Raw genomic sequence first — 19,763 nt, 5'->3', positions numbered from 1 at the left:
ATTGCGCGAAGTATATAAAAATCACTTGAATGGTGGCAACTTTTCAAATAGATGTATTGAGCCTTGCCAACAGAATAAGAGTTTATTGATACAAACCTTAATGAATTTGCATCGAGACTGACGAGCTGAATTCAATGAAGGATATTTCTGAAGATCTTCAATACTATGAGAGGGGACAAGATAATGTGTTCAAGTTGTGCCTTGCCTTACTCCTGAGAAATTATCTTGTTTTACAATCTCAGTGGGAGATTGAAATCATTAAGGGTTTAGGTGCTGCAAAGTGCAAATTCAATAGCTGTCGGGCCAGTTATAGAATCAAATCCTTTTCATTTAATTGCTATATATTACCGTTTTGTAGACAAAGATCACCAGTAAAGGGATTTATTAGTGTAAAGACTGTGCAGTAAGGAAGAAATAAGAATCTCAGGAGCAGCAATAGAGCAGTAAACAAAAGGTATATGGAAGTTCATCTGATAGGCATCTAAGGCAATCGGTGACTCCAAGTAGTGCCAAAAACATGTTTGTTGACATGGAAAAATAATTGAATTATTTTGAAATTCTGGAGTGCTTCATAAATCTATTCAAATACTAAAATAAACTTGTATATGCATAGGTGGGGATAGGACTAAGATTAGCTTAGAAAGGTAAGTACAGAGATATTAATTATTCAAGAGATACAGTACATATAGAACCGAAGATGAACCTTTAAAGACATGTACATGGATACTATGCATTCAGGGGATGAAACACATATACCATAAGAGTAGATAAAAGAAAGATAAACAGTTCCATATAATAGCAATCACTGGACTGAAGGGAGAACATTAGTCGTTTCATAAAAGACATTACAAATCTAAATCTAAATTGGGAGTAGTAGATTAAGTGAAGGAAGATCCCCCGTAGTGGGGACATTAGACTTTCTGGTTCAGTTGAACCAGTAACCTTTGAAGACAAAGCAAACAATTGAAGTTATCTATTTTCTAATAGAAATTTCAGCATTAAAAAAATAGAGAAGTGTAAATAAAATTTTTAAATACTAAAATACAAAAATTCATAAATTGTTAAATTGTGATAAAAATTTGATTCGGAGGGGTTGCAGCTGTTGAACTGACCGTGGAAGTACCACCAGCTAGAGCATCCTTCTCAAATCTAGCATGGAGAACCTCAACATGTTGATCATTTCAGTGCAACTCATTCCTAATTGCATCTCAATTTATCTTTAGGGAAGAACCTAAGGAATGATGCTTTGTACCTTATAGGCATTTCAAAATCTCTACATGGGGCAAGACTTCTTGGCATATTAAAAAACTGATTTCTGTAGTATTTTGCATTCAGTGCATAGCCAAAAAGATGTAATGGTGTGGTCATCTTGTTTCATCTTTCTTCAACAATTGCATGCACCAGTATCTTGTTCGTTTGTTCATTGATGCTTTTCATCTTCTCAAGCATTGAGTTGATGCCATTATACTTTTCTGCATTGTAAGGCCTGTCCATGTTAGTATAGTGAATCATGCTCATAATAGGATGATGAAAAAAATGAAAAATTCCACATGATCCCACTGTGAGTCAATTGATATCCTTTCCCTAACCTCTCACTGCTGATTTTCTTTCATATAAACCAATTTTGGCTGATCACGATATTAAAAAGTGTCTCTCTAACTTTCACAAGTTGTCTCAAGATGATCGTGTTATAGAAATTAAAGCTAAAACTTAAAAGTATTAAAATTTAAGCTAAGAAGAAATAGAATACACAATCAAATTATGAAATCAGAAAATGTAAAATTTAATACTACACTTACCTTCAGTAGCTCCAGTTTTGAAAATGATCTAAATATTCTTTGAGACATTTGGCGGTTGGTGATGAACATCTGGAATTTAATGTCTCCTTTTCTGGATACCTTGGAATTAATCAACATATACTTGAATTCTTTACTACAGTCTTAATGCTGCCATAAACTTGCGTATTGTTAAACCAAAAATTCAATGTTATGTTCAATGACTAACATTACTTTCTATCTCCAATTTAGAGAATTAGGTGCAACCTTAATGAGATGATCTTGTAGATGAATCTATACTTAATGTAATGACCACCTTGATCTGCTTCTTACAATTATATTCCCTTTCCGAATCTCATCTTTAAATACAACAGAGTATAATATTGCTTTGCAGTTGCTGTATCTAATATGACTATTTGTTCTTGCAACTTACTTTGTGTCCATAGGACAAGTGCTCAAAGGAGAAGATCTTAAGAAGGATAAATAAGAATGAGTTGTAATCAGAATATTGATATGAACTGTTTAAGAGATAGAAAGGTTCCAATGATGCCGAACGGTAAGTGCTCGAACAGATAAATCCAATTTTGTATGAGTAGAGAATTCCCTTGTAGAATTTGTTCCATAGATGGACTACTGGCAGAGTACTCTCCGAGTTGCAAAAACTGGCCGAGTTTTCTGGCGTGGCGAGTTTTTATGACTTTTACTTGTGCCAAAAACTTGCAGAATTTTTGGCAATATCTTGTCAAGTACTTGCTGAGTTCTTGTTAAAAATGCGGTTATATTTTTATAACAGCAGTTAAAGGTGAAAACTGACCCAAATCAGTTCCATTTCTCATTTCTTCACTTGTATTTTGCTGAGAGTGGAAATGTCTTCCAAACACTTGCAAATTGATTTTGATTGATTTGAAACGGATTTGAGGTGGGTTTGAAGGAGGTTTGGGGCGGAGCTTTTGAAGAGGATGACATCAGTGATTTGAAGAGGTGGGCTATGGAGGAAGGCGTAGATTTGGTTTCAATCTGGATGACATTGAGTTGAATGAGTAGTCGCTGCTAGTGCCAGGAGATGCTAGAGGCAGAGCTATATCTAGGATTGAGGACAAGCCACAATCTAAGTTACACATACCGAGCAAGAAGGAATTATGGCCAATGTAGCCTTCTAAGATTAGACCCTCTAGTTCTACCTCTCCCTTAGTTTTTATTAGAATTGAAAAGAGGAAGATGTAATTAGAATGATGTATTTACTTTTAGTTTTACATTAATTATTTACTATTTTGTTTCCAGCCATGAGTCTTCCTCAGGAGAATGCGATTTCGTACCTAGTTTGTGTTTAAATATATCTAGACTAAGCTTGTTTGTTTTGTGTTCTCATTTATTGACTCATTGGATGTATATTCTCATTGAATTGTACAAAAAATTGCATTTCTAATTAAATTTAAGCAATTTTTGAAGTTTTCGAGTTTTTGCTGAAAACTGGTCAAGTTTTCCCTGAATTTATTTTTTAGACTTTGGCAAGTTTCTGGCTTTGGTGAGTTTTCCAACTATGGATAGTACAACTGGTGGTACAACAAGTATCACAAGCAGTAGCCATGGCGGCGAATAAGCAGTAATTGCCCAAATTTATGGGCCACGCAAAAGACTTGGTCTCCCATTGTCGAATGTGTGAAACCATTTGGGTGGCAAATGGGGTTATCGACGAGGACGAATGGGTTAAACAATTTCCACTACACGCAGGGAGGGAGTTATTGAGTAGTATTCTAGTGTAGATAAGACTAACTTGACGACATGAGATGCATTGAAAAAAGATTTCCAGAAAGAGTGGCAGAAATCTATGGTACCAAACAAGGGAAGGGTGAATTTGTGAGAGCCTACGAATAATAGTGGAAGGAATTACTTGGTAAGATGGAGTGTGCACCGATGAATGAACAAACGTAACACTGTGGTCACCCTGTGTGACACCTTCATGGTCTCATTTGACGAGTCTTTTAAACCTTCGTCTTTACTCGTCTTGTTGTGTGAGAATTAGGGCTTGGTGTGTGATGTGTACAACATTATTTGAATCCTTATTTCTATCTTTATTTAATTGATTGATGCCAACATTATTTGAGTCCTTATTTCTATCTTTATTTAATTGATTGGGCATCAATTCTAAGAAAACATTATAAATAACAAACAAACATAACACTTATTTATTTATTTATATAATCCGTACAAGACAAGTGCGTGGGCTGTGCGACTTTTGTCATTATAGTTTTACAAGTTTTCTTTGCTACCGGTACCAGGCTTAAAGCTCATGGGTTGGTCCTTTGCCAGGATGCATCGCGATCCTCTCCCTCCCAACGGTTGCTTTTAACAAAGTTTGAAGGATCTTTTGTCTTCGATGTTCGCACTCAACTTGTTCCCTTTGGTTTCGCTACATGAGGAATGCTTGCGCCAATAGACTATGTACTTCGTGTAGAAGCCTATCCACTGCGGGACTGATGTTCAGCGCATCCCACATATAGTCCTCCTTAACTTCCTCATGTGCAGCCTCCCTTCGTAAGAATGTCTCAATGGCAGCCCGCACAAAAATATGGAAGTCAGTTGTCAAAGCGTGCTATTCTTCATTGGTTGGTCTGTTGTCGTTCACAAGCAATCCCATCTATTCCATTACCGTGCTTCCTAGAATCAATTCAGCAACAATGCCAAATGTTTACCGTTATGGGTAAATTGGTTAATGCATACTGTAGAAATGTAAACATAACACATAAGTAAACATGAAACTAGAATGATATCTCATTAATGCTTAAAGCTAGTACAACTCAGAACATTAGAGCAAGTACAAACTCAGTGGTCCTTTCCTAGTTCATAACAACATTCATATAATGTCCAAAGCATTGCGACTCAACTGATGTGACATAACGCTTTCGGTAACTGTCACTCTATCATATTTAATTATTACATAACTATTTCCAAAACACATGACTATTCCCGAAACACAATTACCCGACAACACCAAGTTCTCAAATTTGTGATATGCTTGTATATTTTCATTCTTACTTTGTCTTGCATTCTATGTTTTTGCTACTATTTCATTATTCTTCTAAGGCACGCAATCTCTTCTTGGAAGGCTATTCTTTAATTTCTCTTGTTTTTCAAGAGGCTCGGTCAATTTTGTTCATAATCAATTGCTACACTTAGGTGGCTAGAAAAGACTAGCAAAATTGTCTTATCATCTTGTTGCCCATTTGCTATCCAAATTGCTTCACAAATCTTATTGTGCCTTGGGACCTTTTGTTCCATTCGCTGTAAACTTTTGTAAATTCTGGTTTTGTGTATCCTGGGGCTTACCATAGTTTTGTTTTGATGCTAACTTAGCACTTGAAACATGCTTGATAGGGGTTTTTTATTTGAATGCATTGGTTCTCTCTTACTTTTTAGCCACAAGGATTCCTCTACTCTTCCCTCAGCTTCAGAGTTTTGTGCACTTATTTTTCCTTCAAATTTTCTTTTATACACCCTTGGCTCAATTTTTCTCCATCAATAAACATCTTTGATCCTTGATAGTTACTCTTATACACTTCCATTAAAGAACTTAACTATCTCTCTCCATACCTTGTTTAGATAAGGTTTTCTTGGTTTTACCACTTGGATGATCAACCCACACTTTGTTAGGTAGTGGTGAGTGCTCCCTTCTGTCCTCCCATCCTCCTTTTTACATTGTTTTCCAGTGGAAATGTTTTTGTTTCTCTGACTTTGACTAACACTTAGACTTGGACTTCATTCTTGGGATGAGCGTAGGCTTTCTTTGGGTACTTCTGATTGTCTTCTTTCCATTCTCTTTGCTCTTGATCTGTAATCATCATTTGATCTGTTGGTCTTGACCACCTTGTAGTCTCTTGCATTTATTAAGTTCTTAGGGCACATATCTCTCAAGTTTTGCCTGATATCTTTTAAGGGGAATGGTGCCAAAGTTTACCATCCTATCTGATAAAATCAATGCTTGAAATGACAAATAAAATTAATAATGCAATCTAGACAGAGGAGTAAAAGTATATCTTTATTCACACATGAAGTTATAGAAGTAGAACAAAGATAGTCTGTCAAGGATCAAAGTCAATTTGACTACATCATTCCACTTTCTTTGATACAAAATCTAATCAAAGGAGCTCAACAATTACCAACAGGAACACAACCATCAACTAAGTCTTATAGCCAACTGAAGCTGACAAACATTTAATGCATAGTTAAATAAACAGCATGCTGTAAACATACTAACAGGCAGTGTAAACCTAGTAGAATATTTTCCCATCTGCTAACAATGCTATATATTATGCTTACACACACAGTTTTAATTTATATATTTTTTTCTAACTATTACATGTATGGTACTTAAGAATGTGGCCAGAAATTACTAACTATAAATCTTCAATCTTTGATATTTCTTGTAGCTTTAACAAGATGTGTGTACCTTTCATATGTAATGATTAATAGGCAAGTTGATTTTGGACCTCACAAGAAATTCTCCACACCAGCATTCATTTTAATTGACATATTTGGATCCTTGATTTCCTTTTCTTATTTCATCACTCTTTCAAGTTATTATTTAAACTTCAAAATGTATGCTGAATATTTTTTATAATTTGTGATTTTCAAATGGAGAGGACAAGTAGACATAAATTCTGGATTATTGCAGAAATGTATATGGCACTGATCAATTTGTATCTTAATTTATCATCTATGGTCTAGAACATAATTTCTTGAATATCGGAAATGACTTGCAGAGAAATAATGTAGGAACCTGGGCAGGAGGTAATCAAAGTAGCATGTATGCATCTGTTTCAGCACTTGGCGACAGTGGCTGGTTGATGCATATTCACAGTGTCTTAGCTGGTTCTGCTTGGATTGCTGCACTCGTTGCTGTTGAAGGTGCTTCAGTGCTTGTTCATTGCAGGTTCATATTTTTGCTTCCAAATTTAAGTGATATTTATTGTTAACGTCAACTTCTTAATAGATTAGGGACATTGGACATATTGAGTCAGATGTTCCTGTTCACCGTTTAAAATTCTCAAACGAAGAGTAGGTTGATTTTTTCTTTTCTTGTCATATTAGTTGCCCTCTCTAATCTTTGAGAGAAATTTGATATTTTTGTCTTATGTTTTAAATATGATTTGTATATATTTTCGCTCTTGTTTGTCCTTGATTTCCTTTTCTTCGTGTTGTATGTTCTGCAAAACTTTTGTGACATAAGTGCAATGTTATTTGACACAGTAGATATTACAAAGTAATTGGAAAATATTTGCTTGATATTAACAGTGATCAACATATCAATTTATACAAGAGATTGAACGATGTTTCCTTAGGAAACAATCGTAAAGAATAGAAACAATCTATTCTACAAACATGAAACTAAATATTAGAAACTCTCTAATATTTATAGGAGATTACAATAGATAACTATTAGTTACTAAATAGAGATAATAGAAACTATCTATTATTGTAATACCCTCCCGTAATGGTTATCTATCTAGAGCACAAAGCTATCAAAAGGCATAAAAGACAGATTATGTCTTCTTAGTATGCTTTGTACTACTCGCTGTGGGCTGCATACTAGATTGCTTAGATAGGGCAGCTAAGCACTTCCGACATTCAACCTTCATGTGCCCACAATAGTTGCATTGAATACTTTTTTTCTTGGAGCCTTCTAAAGTTAGAGTAGAGGACCTCTATTGAGAAGACTATTGTGAACTAGAACCACCTTATCACTATTGTGATATTCAAAGACGGTTAGCATCCGTTGTTTCCACATGCCATAATTGCGATCATTGAACTTCTGATTTCTCTCGAGCAAACTATTAGTCAGATATTACGAAGTAATTGGAAAGTATTTGCTTGATATTAATAGTGATCAACATATCAATTTATACAAGAGACTGAATGATGTTTCCTTAGGAAACAATCGTAAATAATAGAAACAATCTATTCTATAAACATGAAACTAAATATTAGAAACTCTCTAATATTTATAGGAGATTACAATAGATAACCATTAGATACTAAATAGAGATAATAGAAACTATCTATTATTGTAATACCCTCCCTTAATGGTTATCTATCCAGAGCACGAAGCTATCAAAAGGCATAAAAGACAGATTTTGTCTCCTTAGTGTGCTCTGTACTATTCGTTGTGGGCTGCATACCAAATTGCTTAGATAGGGCAGCTAAGCGCTTTCGACATTGAACCTTCATGTGCCCATACTTATGGCAATAGTTGCATTGAATGCTTTTTTTCCTGTAGCCTTCTAAAGTTAGAGTAGAGGACCTCTGTTGAGAAGACTATTGTGAACTAGAACCACCTTATCACTGTCGTGATATTCGAAGATGGTTAGCATCCGTTGTTTCCACATGCCATAATTGCGACCATTGAACTTCTGATTTCCCTCGAGCAAACTATTAGTCAGAGATTCCATTGCATGGTCTTTTGGTGAAAAAATGTGAAAATCTGTGAAAGCACGTACTTTGAGGCAAAAAATAGAAGACCCAGAAAAATTGAAGGGGTACCTAGAAGAGAGCTAGAAAAACTTGAAAAAAATATGTTGTCGATTTTTGTATCCGCTGGCTCGAAAAACAAAGTATGAAAATAAAAAACAAAGTATGAAAATTGAGGCACCCAAAAAAATTAGACGACAACCCAGATGAGCTCTCAAAAAACTCACTAAGAATATGTTAAAATATTTCAAATTTGGTACTTAAAAATTAGGGTTTCAAACAAAAATAGGCTTGGCTGCAAAAAAACTTCCAAATAATGGTGGATTTGCAGAAAAGCTGCAGATTCTAGGAGCGAATCAAAACTAGAGGCTTGTAAAAACCCTAGATGTGTCTTAACACTGAAAAATAAACGACATTTAAAAAAATGGTAAAAACAGGCCACAAAACAGATGCACAATTTTCAGAGAAATTTGGACACGAGTGGCAGAAAAATATGGGGGTGAGTTGCACAGAAATGGCGCCCAATAGACCTCCACGTGAACAACAGAGAATAACCTTCTTTTTTTAGAGGATTTAGTCGCGCTAGTTGCAAATAGAGGGGCGCGAGTATGCAGACTAGAAAAAATTGCGTGAGTTAAAAACAAAATGAGGCAATTTTTGGTAGAAAACCCTAGTTGAACTAGAGGTTTTGGAAGCAGATATGCATGAAAATAATTTCGAAAATAAAAGGCAAATAATTTCTACTAAGAAATTATAATTATTTTCAATTTTTTTTAGAGTATTGGCTCTGATACCATATTACAAAGTAATTGGAAAATATTTGCTTGATATTGTGATCAAGAGATCCATTTATACAAGAGACTGAGTGATGTTTCCTTAAGAAACAATCGTAAAGAATAGAAACATTCTATTCTAAAAACAAGAAACTAAATATTAGAAACATTTTAATATTTACAAGAGATTACAATAGATAACCTTAGTTACCAATGCGTTTGGATTTGACCCTAGTGCGTATGCGGATGCGGAAGGATGTGCCGATGCGGGAGGATGCACGGTGGATGCTTCCAGGAAGCGTTAACGTCGCCTGTGGATGTGTGCAGGGTGCTTTGGAGAGGATCCAGATGCATCCTGTGAGCGTTTAGATTTTTCCACCGCCCAGTCACTTAAGTGACTCAAATAACATGTGTTTTAAATAGTTTTTTATTGTCTTTTTTCCTTCTATTTGCGTTAAAACCCTAAAACGGCCCTTAAAGAGGCCATTCATTGCCCATTCTTCCCATTTTGTTTTCAGCTGGGCTCTCTTATCATTTGGTCTCCATTGTGAAATTCTGAAAGCAAGGTCATTGTTTTGAAGAGGATGATTCCTAGGGTGTCTATTTAGCTTCCACAAAGGACGAATAAGCATCCAATCCATTTCATGAGTTTCTTTAGTGATTTTTTTTAGTTCATGAATTTTTCAAGTTTTAGGAGAAAATTTTCAAGAAATTTTGTTTTTTTCTTTTTAAAGAAATGAAGGAGTAAGTTTTTAAAAACATTTCTAAGTTGTTTTCTTCTATTTTCTTATTAAATTTATAGTTTCTATTGTGCAAGAATGGCCACTACTGATAGTCAAAGTTCAGCAGTAGGGCAAGAATGAAGTGATAACTTCAATATTGATGTCGCATCTCCATTATGGAGACACACCACAAGATTATCACAGGTTTCCGGAGGTGGGTCATACATTTGGAGATGCAATATATGTCATAGTAAACCATTCAACAACTCATATTCTCGGGTCAAAGCTCATTTTATGAGCCTTACTGGTAAAGGAATAACATTGTGCAAGGGAAGTAAAGATGGAAAAAGGTTGAGCAATGCAGAATTAGTTGGATTAATAAAAGAACAAGAGGTTGCTGATCGTTTAGTGAGCAAATCAAAAATAAGTTTTTACAAATCTGCATCTACAAAGAGCAAAGTGAATGTGCCCATTGATCATGTTGCATCCTCCAAACATCCATTCTTGGAAGTGGCAGAGGATGATGATGAAGTAGAAGTTATTACTCGCAAAAGAGGTCTGTTGGATCAAGCATTCAAAATGAAGGCAAGAGAGATTGCTGATGAAGCAATTGCACGTTGCCTTTATGCCAATGGTCTTCCTTTCAATTTGGTAAGATCGCCATATTGGAGGGAAATGGTTGCAGCCATCCTTAGAGCACTAGCTGATTACATTAGCCTCGGGTATGAAAAGGTGCGTACTAATCTTGTACAAAAGGAAAAGATTTCTGTAGACAAAGCTCTTCAACCAATTAGGACATCTTGGAAAAATTCCGGCATAACAATAGTATTTGATGGATGGAAAGACACAAGAAACCGACCATTGATAAATGTGATTGCAATGTCCCCCAAAGGGGCAATGTTTTTGAGGGCTATTGATTCTGAAGGACAAGTTAAGGATTCACAATTCATTTCTAGAATTCTCATTGAGGCAATAGAGATGGTGGGTAGTGAGAATGTGGTCCAGGTGGTTATAGATAATGCCACGAATTGTGGGGGTGCAGATGCTTTGGTTGAGTCTCGATACGACCATATTTTTTGGACACCATGCATCATACACTCTCTCAACTTGGTCATGTAACAAATTGGCACCCAAATAGATTGGGTGAAGCAAATATACCAAGAGGGAGAGGAGATACAAATGTTTTTGACAAACCACCACATGTCATAATCTATATTCAGATCATTCTTCAAGTTGTTGTTGAAGGTAGATTTAAAATAGTTTCATTCATTTATTTATTTTGAATAAGTTTTATATTCAAATTCAATATCAAATTTCTTGTTTATAACTTCCTTTTATATTTGATGTCATATTATCAGCTTGCTTATAGGTAGCTGAGACTAGATTTGCATCTCATTCTATTGTTCTGAAATGAATCCTCAAGGTGAAATCAGCATTGGGCCAAATGGTTATTTGTAACCAATGGGCTATATGGAAGGCTTCAAATTCAGAGAGAGCCTTGAAGGTCAGGGGTATGATCTTGGATGAGCCCATCTGATCTTGGATGAGCACTGGTGGGCTCGTGTGCAATTTGTGTTGGATTTCATTGAGCCTATCATGACTATGGTACGCTTTGCAAATACAGATGCACCTTGCTTGGGGGATGTGTACGATGGCATGGACACCATGGTAAAAAAGGTAAAGCTTTCCATACAAATACATGAGACTAACCCCACAGAATGTGAAGCCTTGTGCAAAAAGGTGGAGGATATCATTCATCATCGTTGGGAGAGGATGACAACCCCATTGCACCTTCTTGCATATGCCTTATCTACAAGGTACTATAGCCAGGAAATACTTGCTATGCCGGATAGAATTGCACCATATGCGGATGAAGAAGTTGCTACTGGGTGCTACACTGCATTTGCAAGACTCTTCCCAGATGATGAAATGCACAGAAAGGTGAGGCAAGAATTTGAATTATTTGCTTTAGGATCAAAACTTACTCCATATGCAATAAAGGACCAAAATGACATGAGAGGTATCACATGGTGGTACATGTATGGTCAACCATTCAAGCATCTACAACCTCTTGCAATCAAGATTCTCTTACAAGTAAGTTTTCATTTATTTATTTATTTCTAGCAATTGTATTCTACACTTTAGTGTTTAGCATTCTCTAATTTGTTTTTAAAATTTTATGAACACTATTCAGGTTGCAAGCTCTTTTGCTGCTGAACGGAATTGGAGTACATACTCCTATATCCATTCAGTGAAGCGCAATCGGTTGGGCTCAAAGAAAGCTGAGGACTTGGTTTATATACATAGCAACTTGCGTCTTTTGTCACGTAAGGAGGATGGATACAAGGAAGGTCAACCAAGCTTTGGGATGTAGCCCTTGAATCTGCAGACTTGGATGCAACACTTTAGGATCTTACTGTGATGATGGATGATGATGTTGATAGCATCATAGCACGTGCATCTAGCAAAATTGGAACCATGCATGGTTCAAATGAATTTGCAATTGTTGCAGCAGGAGGAGATGATGAGAATGTGGATTTTTTTGAGAATCCTTATGATTCTGAATGACTAAATGTGATTTGTGAATCTTGAGCATTGACTCTTGATTGATCAACATTGAAGTTTTGAACTATGAATATGTTTTGATTTTGTAATTCAAACTGCATTAGAATCTTGATGTTTTGATTACTATTATAACTTATTTCAATTTGATTATGATTAATTATAATGATTCAATGAATGGTTTATTTTTGTATTATTGTATATTTGATATTTCTTGTATTTCTTTGCATACATTGTCATAAATTATAGTTGACAACTTTACATAAATATATATGTATTAATATATATATTTAAAAATATATATACTTATGTATGGATGCACCCAAATGCATCCAAAATCCCAAATAAAAAAAAATCCACTCATTCATGCATCAGCACCCCGCACCCGCATCAACATCAGAACCAAAATTGGTCGCTTAGTAGATAACCATTAGATACTAAATAGAGATAATAGAAACTATCTATTATCGTAATAATATAATTCAAAATTAACTGTTATCTTGTGATAGAGTAGCATAATAAAATGCAAGCTTTATCCTGACCCTTTCCGTTGACCATCATGGCAATCCCATATAAGAGCTTTGTATGTGGAAGTTGGCAAACTTCATCTGATGTACTTGCATGTCTACCAGAAGTGTCCTCAAAATTTAGGAAAGTTTCCATAGAAGTTAGACAGCTGTCATAAATTACAGTGATGTTCGCTCTTATATTAGCAAATGTTTGAAGAGAAAAAAAAGAACAAGCAAAATTACCGATAGGATTGTGTTTACTTGATTTTAGAATGAAACTTGCAGCTTTTAAAACATAAATTCTTTTCATCAACCACTAAAGTTTTGCTTGTAAGAACATGAAGCATTTAGGTTTAAGATGTTGATATATAACAATGCTTTATCAAATGATTGAAAGGTAGGAGGGCTACTCGTCAAGAGTATAAAAATATATCATTGCCTGATTTGCATTTGCAATTTTCTCTTAACTAATGAAAATACAGAAAGTAGGAATCTTATATGGTCATCAGATTTTGCATCAAGAGGTTCAATATAATGCAACCATTGCTAACAACATGAGTAGAAATGTATTGTAACACACAATGAGTTCTAGGAATGAGAATCATTTTGTACTTTTCGAGGTATGTGACCTTGAAAACTATGAAGTAGACTTATTGCTTCTGGTTGTCTTGGTCATTTTGGAGAGCTCTTGAATCATATGTTTCCTGCTATCATTCGGCCTTCCATGCTAAGTCACAGCATTCACCAAATTTTTGCCATGAGGTTTGAAGTTTGACAAACTTCAAACCTTGAAATAAATATTGCTTAAATTTGTGACAATTTCTTTTATGGTTGAAGGGCATATTTTTTTAATAAAACATAGTTTCAAAAAAACATTTTTTTGGGTGTCTGTCCAGTCATCCATAAATTTTCCAATAGGAATACAAAATGAGTTCTCATCCTGGAGAATGCAAATTATTTTGTCATTCATGGATGGTTTATGGACACAGTGGAAAGTTCAACTTTTCATGGAATGTCTGTCCACTGGCATCACCAACTTTGCTGAAATAATCTACGCACAGTGAATCTTGAAATTTTTTATGGCCTGTTGGCAGAGCAAGTTTCACAAAATTTTGTTATCTACTCTATTATCAGTCCAGACTCAGAGGCATCTGCCTAACCGTCTGCCCATTCAAGTTCAGTGGACATCATCGCTATCTTTGCATGCTCTGACAGCCAGCAAATAGAATTTGCAAATCAAGCTTCTGATCGGAGGGTGAAACTAACGAAATATCTTGTTTTACTTATTAAAAAACAAAAAAGAACACATATTATTTGTGTCATATGTTGGAGAGGAAATATCTATCCAGCCATTGGAATGCTATAACTTACCATGGAGTGTTTAGGAAAAAGCATGTTCCTTCTAGGTAAGTTTTAGTATTTTGATGGTTGCATAGATGCCTTCTTATACTTCGGAGAAGGGTAAGGTGGTTGTTCTTTAAATATTTAAATTTAAATTTTCAGATTTGTTTATTCTTCTTCAAATAAAATTTAGATCTTAATATTATAAATGATGTCCATATGTTAATTAAATGTTTTTTTACTCAATGTATTTAAATTTAATTTTAAAAATATTTAAATTTAATCTTTAATTATAAGATATTTATTATTTATATATTAAAAACATAACTGTCCGCCCATTCAAGTTCAGTGGACATCATCGCTATCTTTGCATGCTCTGACAGCCAGCAAATAAAATTTGCAAATCAAGTTTCTGATGGGAGAATGAAACTAACGAAATATCTTGTTTTACTTATTAAAAAACAAAAAAGAACACATATTACACGTGTCGTATGTTGGAGAGGCAATATCTATCCAGCCATCAGAATGCTATAACTTACCATGGAGTGTTTAGGAAAAGGCATGTTCCTTCTAGGTAAGTTTTAGTATTTTGATGGTTGCATAGATGCCTTCTTATACTTCAGAGAAGGGTAAGGCGTTTGTTCTCTAACTATTTAAATTTAAATATTTAGATTTGTTTATTCTTCTTCAAATAAAATTTAGATCTTAATATTATAATTGATATCCATATGTTAATTAAATGTTTTTTTACTCAATGTATTTAAAATTTAATTTTAAAAATATTTAAATTTAATCTTTAATTATAAGATATTTACAATTTATATATTAAAAACATTTTAAATTAATGTTTTAAATATACTATTTTAAAAGCATTTTTCCCTCGTAAAATTTCATCTGAATCTTATTCTCACCAAACACGAATTTGAACTCGAACCTTGTGACACAGTTTCCATGTATCGTAGAAGTTTGAGTTTTTTAGTTTAATATCGTATATTATTTTTTTGTTGATATTGCATCTATATTACACCAAGTTTCTGATATGGGGATGGCAGAAGACACATTTTTTGTGAGGCTAGTTTTTTAGAAGACAACAGAGGACTGCTGTGAAAAGGTTGAAGAAAACTTAAAAGTTAAAACATAAAGAAAATTTGAAATACTCATATGATAACAATGTTAAGGCTTCTATCAAATATATTATAGAACTTTAATATGTAACATTGAGTTGAACTGAGATTTCATAGAGTCCTCAAAGAAAATAAAAAGTTTAATATTTTTTAACTTTGTATTGCCAATGTGCATATATATTAGATAAAATTAAACTAGATGCTTAAAGGTTGTTCACCTGATAAATAACAAAAATATATTAAACATGGAGCTGTCTCCAATCATCATTTAAAAACATTACATTAAAATTGGAGTTTGAGCCCATGTCACTGCCACCGTGAGGGCTGCTTCATTCCCTGAAACCACAGCCGATTCCTCGTATGCTTCTTCCTTGTTAATCTGTGTAACGTCTTTGGGATCATCTCAATGTGCAGCTAGAGTTTAACAATCTTCAGGATTTGTTGATTTGAAGCCGCAAAGTATTATGGATGACTACCAACTTCTTTGATTGTCAAGAGGTAAGCCTATTTCTTTTGATTGGCAGGATGAAGTTATATGTAGACTTATTCCACTTGACAAAAGAGGAAATGGCGACCTATGAGAGAAGATGAGTGGCAAGATTCTTTAGCATTGAAACATCCTTAACATGCCATGTCTACCATCCAATAAGGATGGCCTCAGTTAGTGTAGTTCCATCTATCCATTCCTTTGGTCTATTGTGTTTTGGATTGCAAAAATTGTTAAAAACTAGCCATTCTGTTTGAAGGTAGACGCTTCATCACTATACACATCTTTGAAACTAATTCCGTCAACATTTGGGATTTAGATTTTACACTACTATATGAAACATGGTGTCCAGTGTTCCACCATTGCATCACAATAGGCCAAATATCCCCCTCGAAAATGCCAAATTAGGCTTGCTGTTATGACTGTTTGTCTTGCATGATGTGAACTGTCTCAGAAATCTCTTCAAGGCTAGGAGAGTTTATATCACACGATAGGTGAAATGTACCAAACATATTAGTAAAGATTAAAAACAATTTTAAAGTTGGCAACTTTGAAACAGTAAACGTAAAAAATTAATTATAAAATATGTGATTAATGAAAGTCAACAATTCCTTACCTCAGTAAGGAAATCCACTTATCATTGAGGAATTTTTATTTCACATGTTCTCTTCATTCATGCTTGCGTATATCCATCTATTCCACTTTGATATGTATGTACACATATACACCTACAACACACACAAACAATATTTTCTATTTTCTTGTTATAGAGTGAGCTCAAACCTATGAATGATGTCTTGATAGTCAACACGAAACTCAACATTAAATTTTTCAAAATCAAATGGCACAATCATTAAGTGGTGACTGTTATAAATTCACTCATTAGCTAGGTGGACTTTTGTCCATGAAATTGATGGGCAAAAGGGCTTTCGTCCATTGGCTTAAAAAAATAGTTCAATTCCAAAATGTAAGGGCTTCATAAGATGTTTAGAACAAGCCTTCTCATCTAAATCTCCTTTCATTAGCACATATTTGGAATAGTATAACTCCTTTTAAATAATTAAGATAAGTTATTTTTTAAAAACATTTAGCTATTAACTATTTAAATTTTTTCCAGACATCTATGTTAATCTATGGATAAATTTGAATGGATCAAACATAATACTCTTAAGCTCTTATGATGTCAAACTTTATGTAAATCGCTGCTTTCCAAAATGAGCAAATTTTATATTGAGAGTATATTTTTCTACTGATTCTTCATAAGATTGAACATCAGAAAACTGACTTAAGTCTTTAAGTGTAATATCGTGTTGAGATATTTTCACCAGATCTTCCCAATGAATTCACATAAATTTCAACAAACATTTGCATGCAGCTGATCTTCAATTTATCCAACAAACTTTATTGGAAATCACATACTTACAGATTCAAAAATAGGTTTCCGAAATGAACATTGCATTTAAATCCTTAGCAAAGCAATAATAAAATATCTAATTGCAGCGACAAAACTTACAGTTGGATGGGATAATTAGATAAATGAATCCGAAGCACAAGAGAAACACCTAAGTGATATCTCCAACAACAGACAATGGGTTACTGTCCACTGCCTCCAAGCTCGAGGGTTTCTGTACTCAAACTTGCTGAAAGAATCCTAAGGGTTTCCATCCTCAAACTGGAGCTGAACAAGAAGCTCTTAGAGCTCAGCCAAAAGAAATGAATAAATCAAACATGTTGAAGAGTGAGCCCTTCACTTAATTTTGTAACTTTTTCTCAGAAGTTTCTAACCTGACCAACCAATGTGGGTTAAATCACTGTTTCCTTTTAATATATTATTTCACACTTAACTGAATAAAGTGTTCTTTTAATAATAAAGTGACATTTTTAAAATATATATTTTAATTTAACAGTCACTTTAAAATTACTGATCTATCGAACTTAGATAATCATGTGTGATATCTTGTTGGAAAGGTCTTGACAAGACATTCGGAGTCCAATTTTGAAATACCAACATCACTGAGCCCATTGCTGACTTACTAAAAATAGAAAGTATCTGGAAACCCTACTAAATCAACTCCAATTGTCTTGAAAATAGAATTGTGTAGGCCAAACCTGTCTTTGATTGTTGTAAAGTCTTGGTTAGCCCATGCGACCAAGGCAAAATGGGCTAATGATACATCATGAATTGATGGGCTAGAAAGGGGACATTACATTCCTCCCTTCCTAGAGATTGTTTCTCTTCAAGCGATTTGCACCAGCTTGCTGGAACCAAATGCGTGTATCCCATATCACCCTAGGTGCATAATCATTACAACAAAGTGGTTGAGTCCCAATCGCATGAAGAGGAGAATGAATCAAGCAGTACTCATCAGAACTCTCTTCTCTTTTAATGTACTCCTTGGCCATATTGATAGCTAAGTTGCTATCCAAGGTTGATTTGTAATCAACATCATTTCCATCTGTCAAATTGAGAAGGCAACATGGCCTGGTTGCAATAAGCACCAATTTGAGAAGTGCTTTTATCCAAGATCAAGAGTTGGGATTCCTGATTAACTTAAAGAGGTGTTCCATCTTCCATCCAACTCAAATAGTGGATTTTCAAATGTCCAATCGGCATTCATCTCAAAGAGTGAGTTATCAATCTGCTTGATATCTACATTATCCCTATGCTTCATTTAATCAATCTACTTTCTAGAATAATTAGCTTCATGTTTGATTCTTGATTCACGAATGTCAACCTCATGCATAATCAAAGGTTTACTATCATAAAAACGACTGGAGTCATCTTCCTAATGCCTTTCCTTAATTGCTGCTACAAAATCAGACTGGTAGCAACCTCAATTTTCAATTTGCACCTCATACTCTTGAGTGTCCTTAATGCCTTCTCCTGATTTTTCTTCATGTATAAGAGCTGGCTCATATCTTCATGTTGTGTATTCCACATCCTCAAACTCCTCTTCCTTCCTTGATGCATGTTTCCCATCAGGAGTATGGTAGAATTCTAATTTATTCCCAGCTTGTATTAGATCATCTTTTACAGGAGCAATATTGGCAATTTCACAAGTTACAGTGCCTTCTTGGCAAAGAAATAATGGAGCAGCATTAGGGTCACATATAGATTCATCAAAGGAGACTATCTATTCATCGGGTCTATCAATAATAATCTCTACATCACCAACCAAGAGCTTAGAATACTTATCTCCTGAAGCAGTGCGTTCTTCCTTTCAAGAGAGTTGTCAATATCTCTATATGCCTCAAACTCTTTGTTGGAGTGATGTGAATGCCAAGCTAAGGTTACTTCTATGTCATAATGGGAAACTACTATCATACTCGAAGATGCATTGGGATCACCCAAGGAATTCATACCTTCATGATCCATACCAATCTTATGCTCTTCATCAAGGGAAGCCATGTTTATCTCTCTTTCTGTATCCTCTTCTAAATCTCCTCTCAAAGATGACGGAGCCTTGTGTGAGTCATTCGACAATGCTATCATTTTGTTCTTGTGAGCAGAATCTGCATATTTATCAAACTCTCCATAAGTTTGTGCATATCTCCTTTGTATTTTCTTTTCTCTTAAGCTGCTGATTTGAACTTGTGGATTCCAAACCATCATCATCCTCTTTTGGAACAATCATAAATTCTGCAAAAGAAATATCGTCGCATATCTTCTTAGGAATACTGCAATACTTCTGGTGGATGCTTATAATTGTATCATTTGTTGCTATGGCATGACACCTCTCACTTGCACTTGCAGATGGTGATGAAACCTCAGGGGGTCCAAATTTCGTGGAAAGTGAGTGACTTAAACATTGCAATTCACGTTGGAGTTTTGTTGTCTTTGTCCATGCTTGTGTGTTGCTAAACACTCCCTCCATGATGACCTATCCTGTTGTTTAAACTAGGAACTAAGTCCAATTGTGATAACCCTGGCCAAATCTGTTTTATGCTGCCCTATTTTTACCTAATTTTTGCACTAATTCACTGGTTTAGCTACAGAGGCATTTT

General features: G+C 34.8%; 1 protein-coding gene across 1 annotated transcript in view; it reads left to right on the top strand.

The window, feature by feature from the left end:
- LOC149530785 (phosphatidylinositol-3-phosphatase myotubularin-1-like) overlaps window positions 1-19,763 on the top strand; it is a 268,097-nt gene that overhangs the window by 112,522 nt on the left and 135,812 nt on the right. The window contains exon 13 of the mRNA XM_089811165.1: window positions 6,536-6,705. Within this exon, the coding sequence (XP_089667291.1) occupies window positions 6,536-6,705 (170 nt within the window). The remainder of the gene's footprint in view (window positions 1-6,535; window positions 6,706-19,763) is intronic.

Source organism: Cupressus sempervirens, chromosome 11 (assembly GCF_028749045.1).
Source record: "Cupressus sempervirens isolate cs-2001-9-10 chromosome 11, ASM2874904v1, whole genome shotgun sequence".
Lineage (NCBI taxonomy): Eukaryota > Viridiplantae > Streptophyta > Pinopsida > Cupressales > Cupressaceae > Cupressus > Cupressus sempervirens.
Note: the sequence above shows the minus strand (reverse complement) of the source record. Positions and strands in the feature narration are given on the sequence as shown.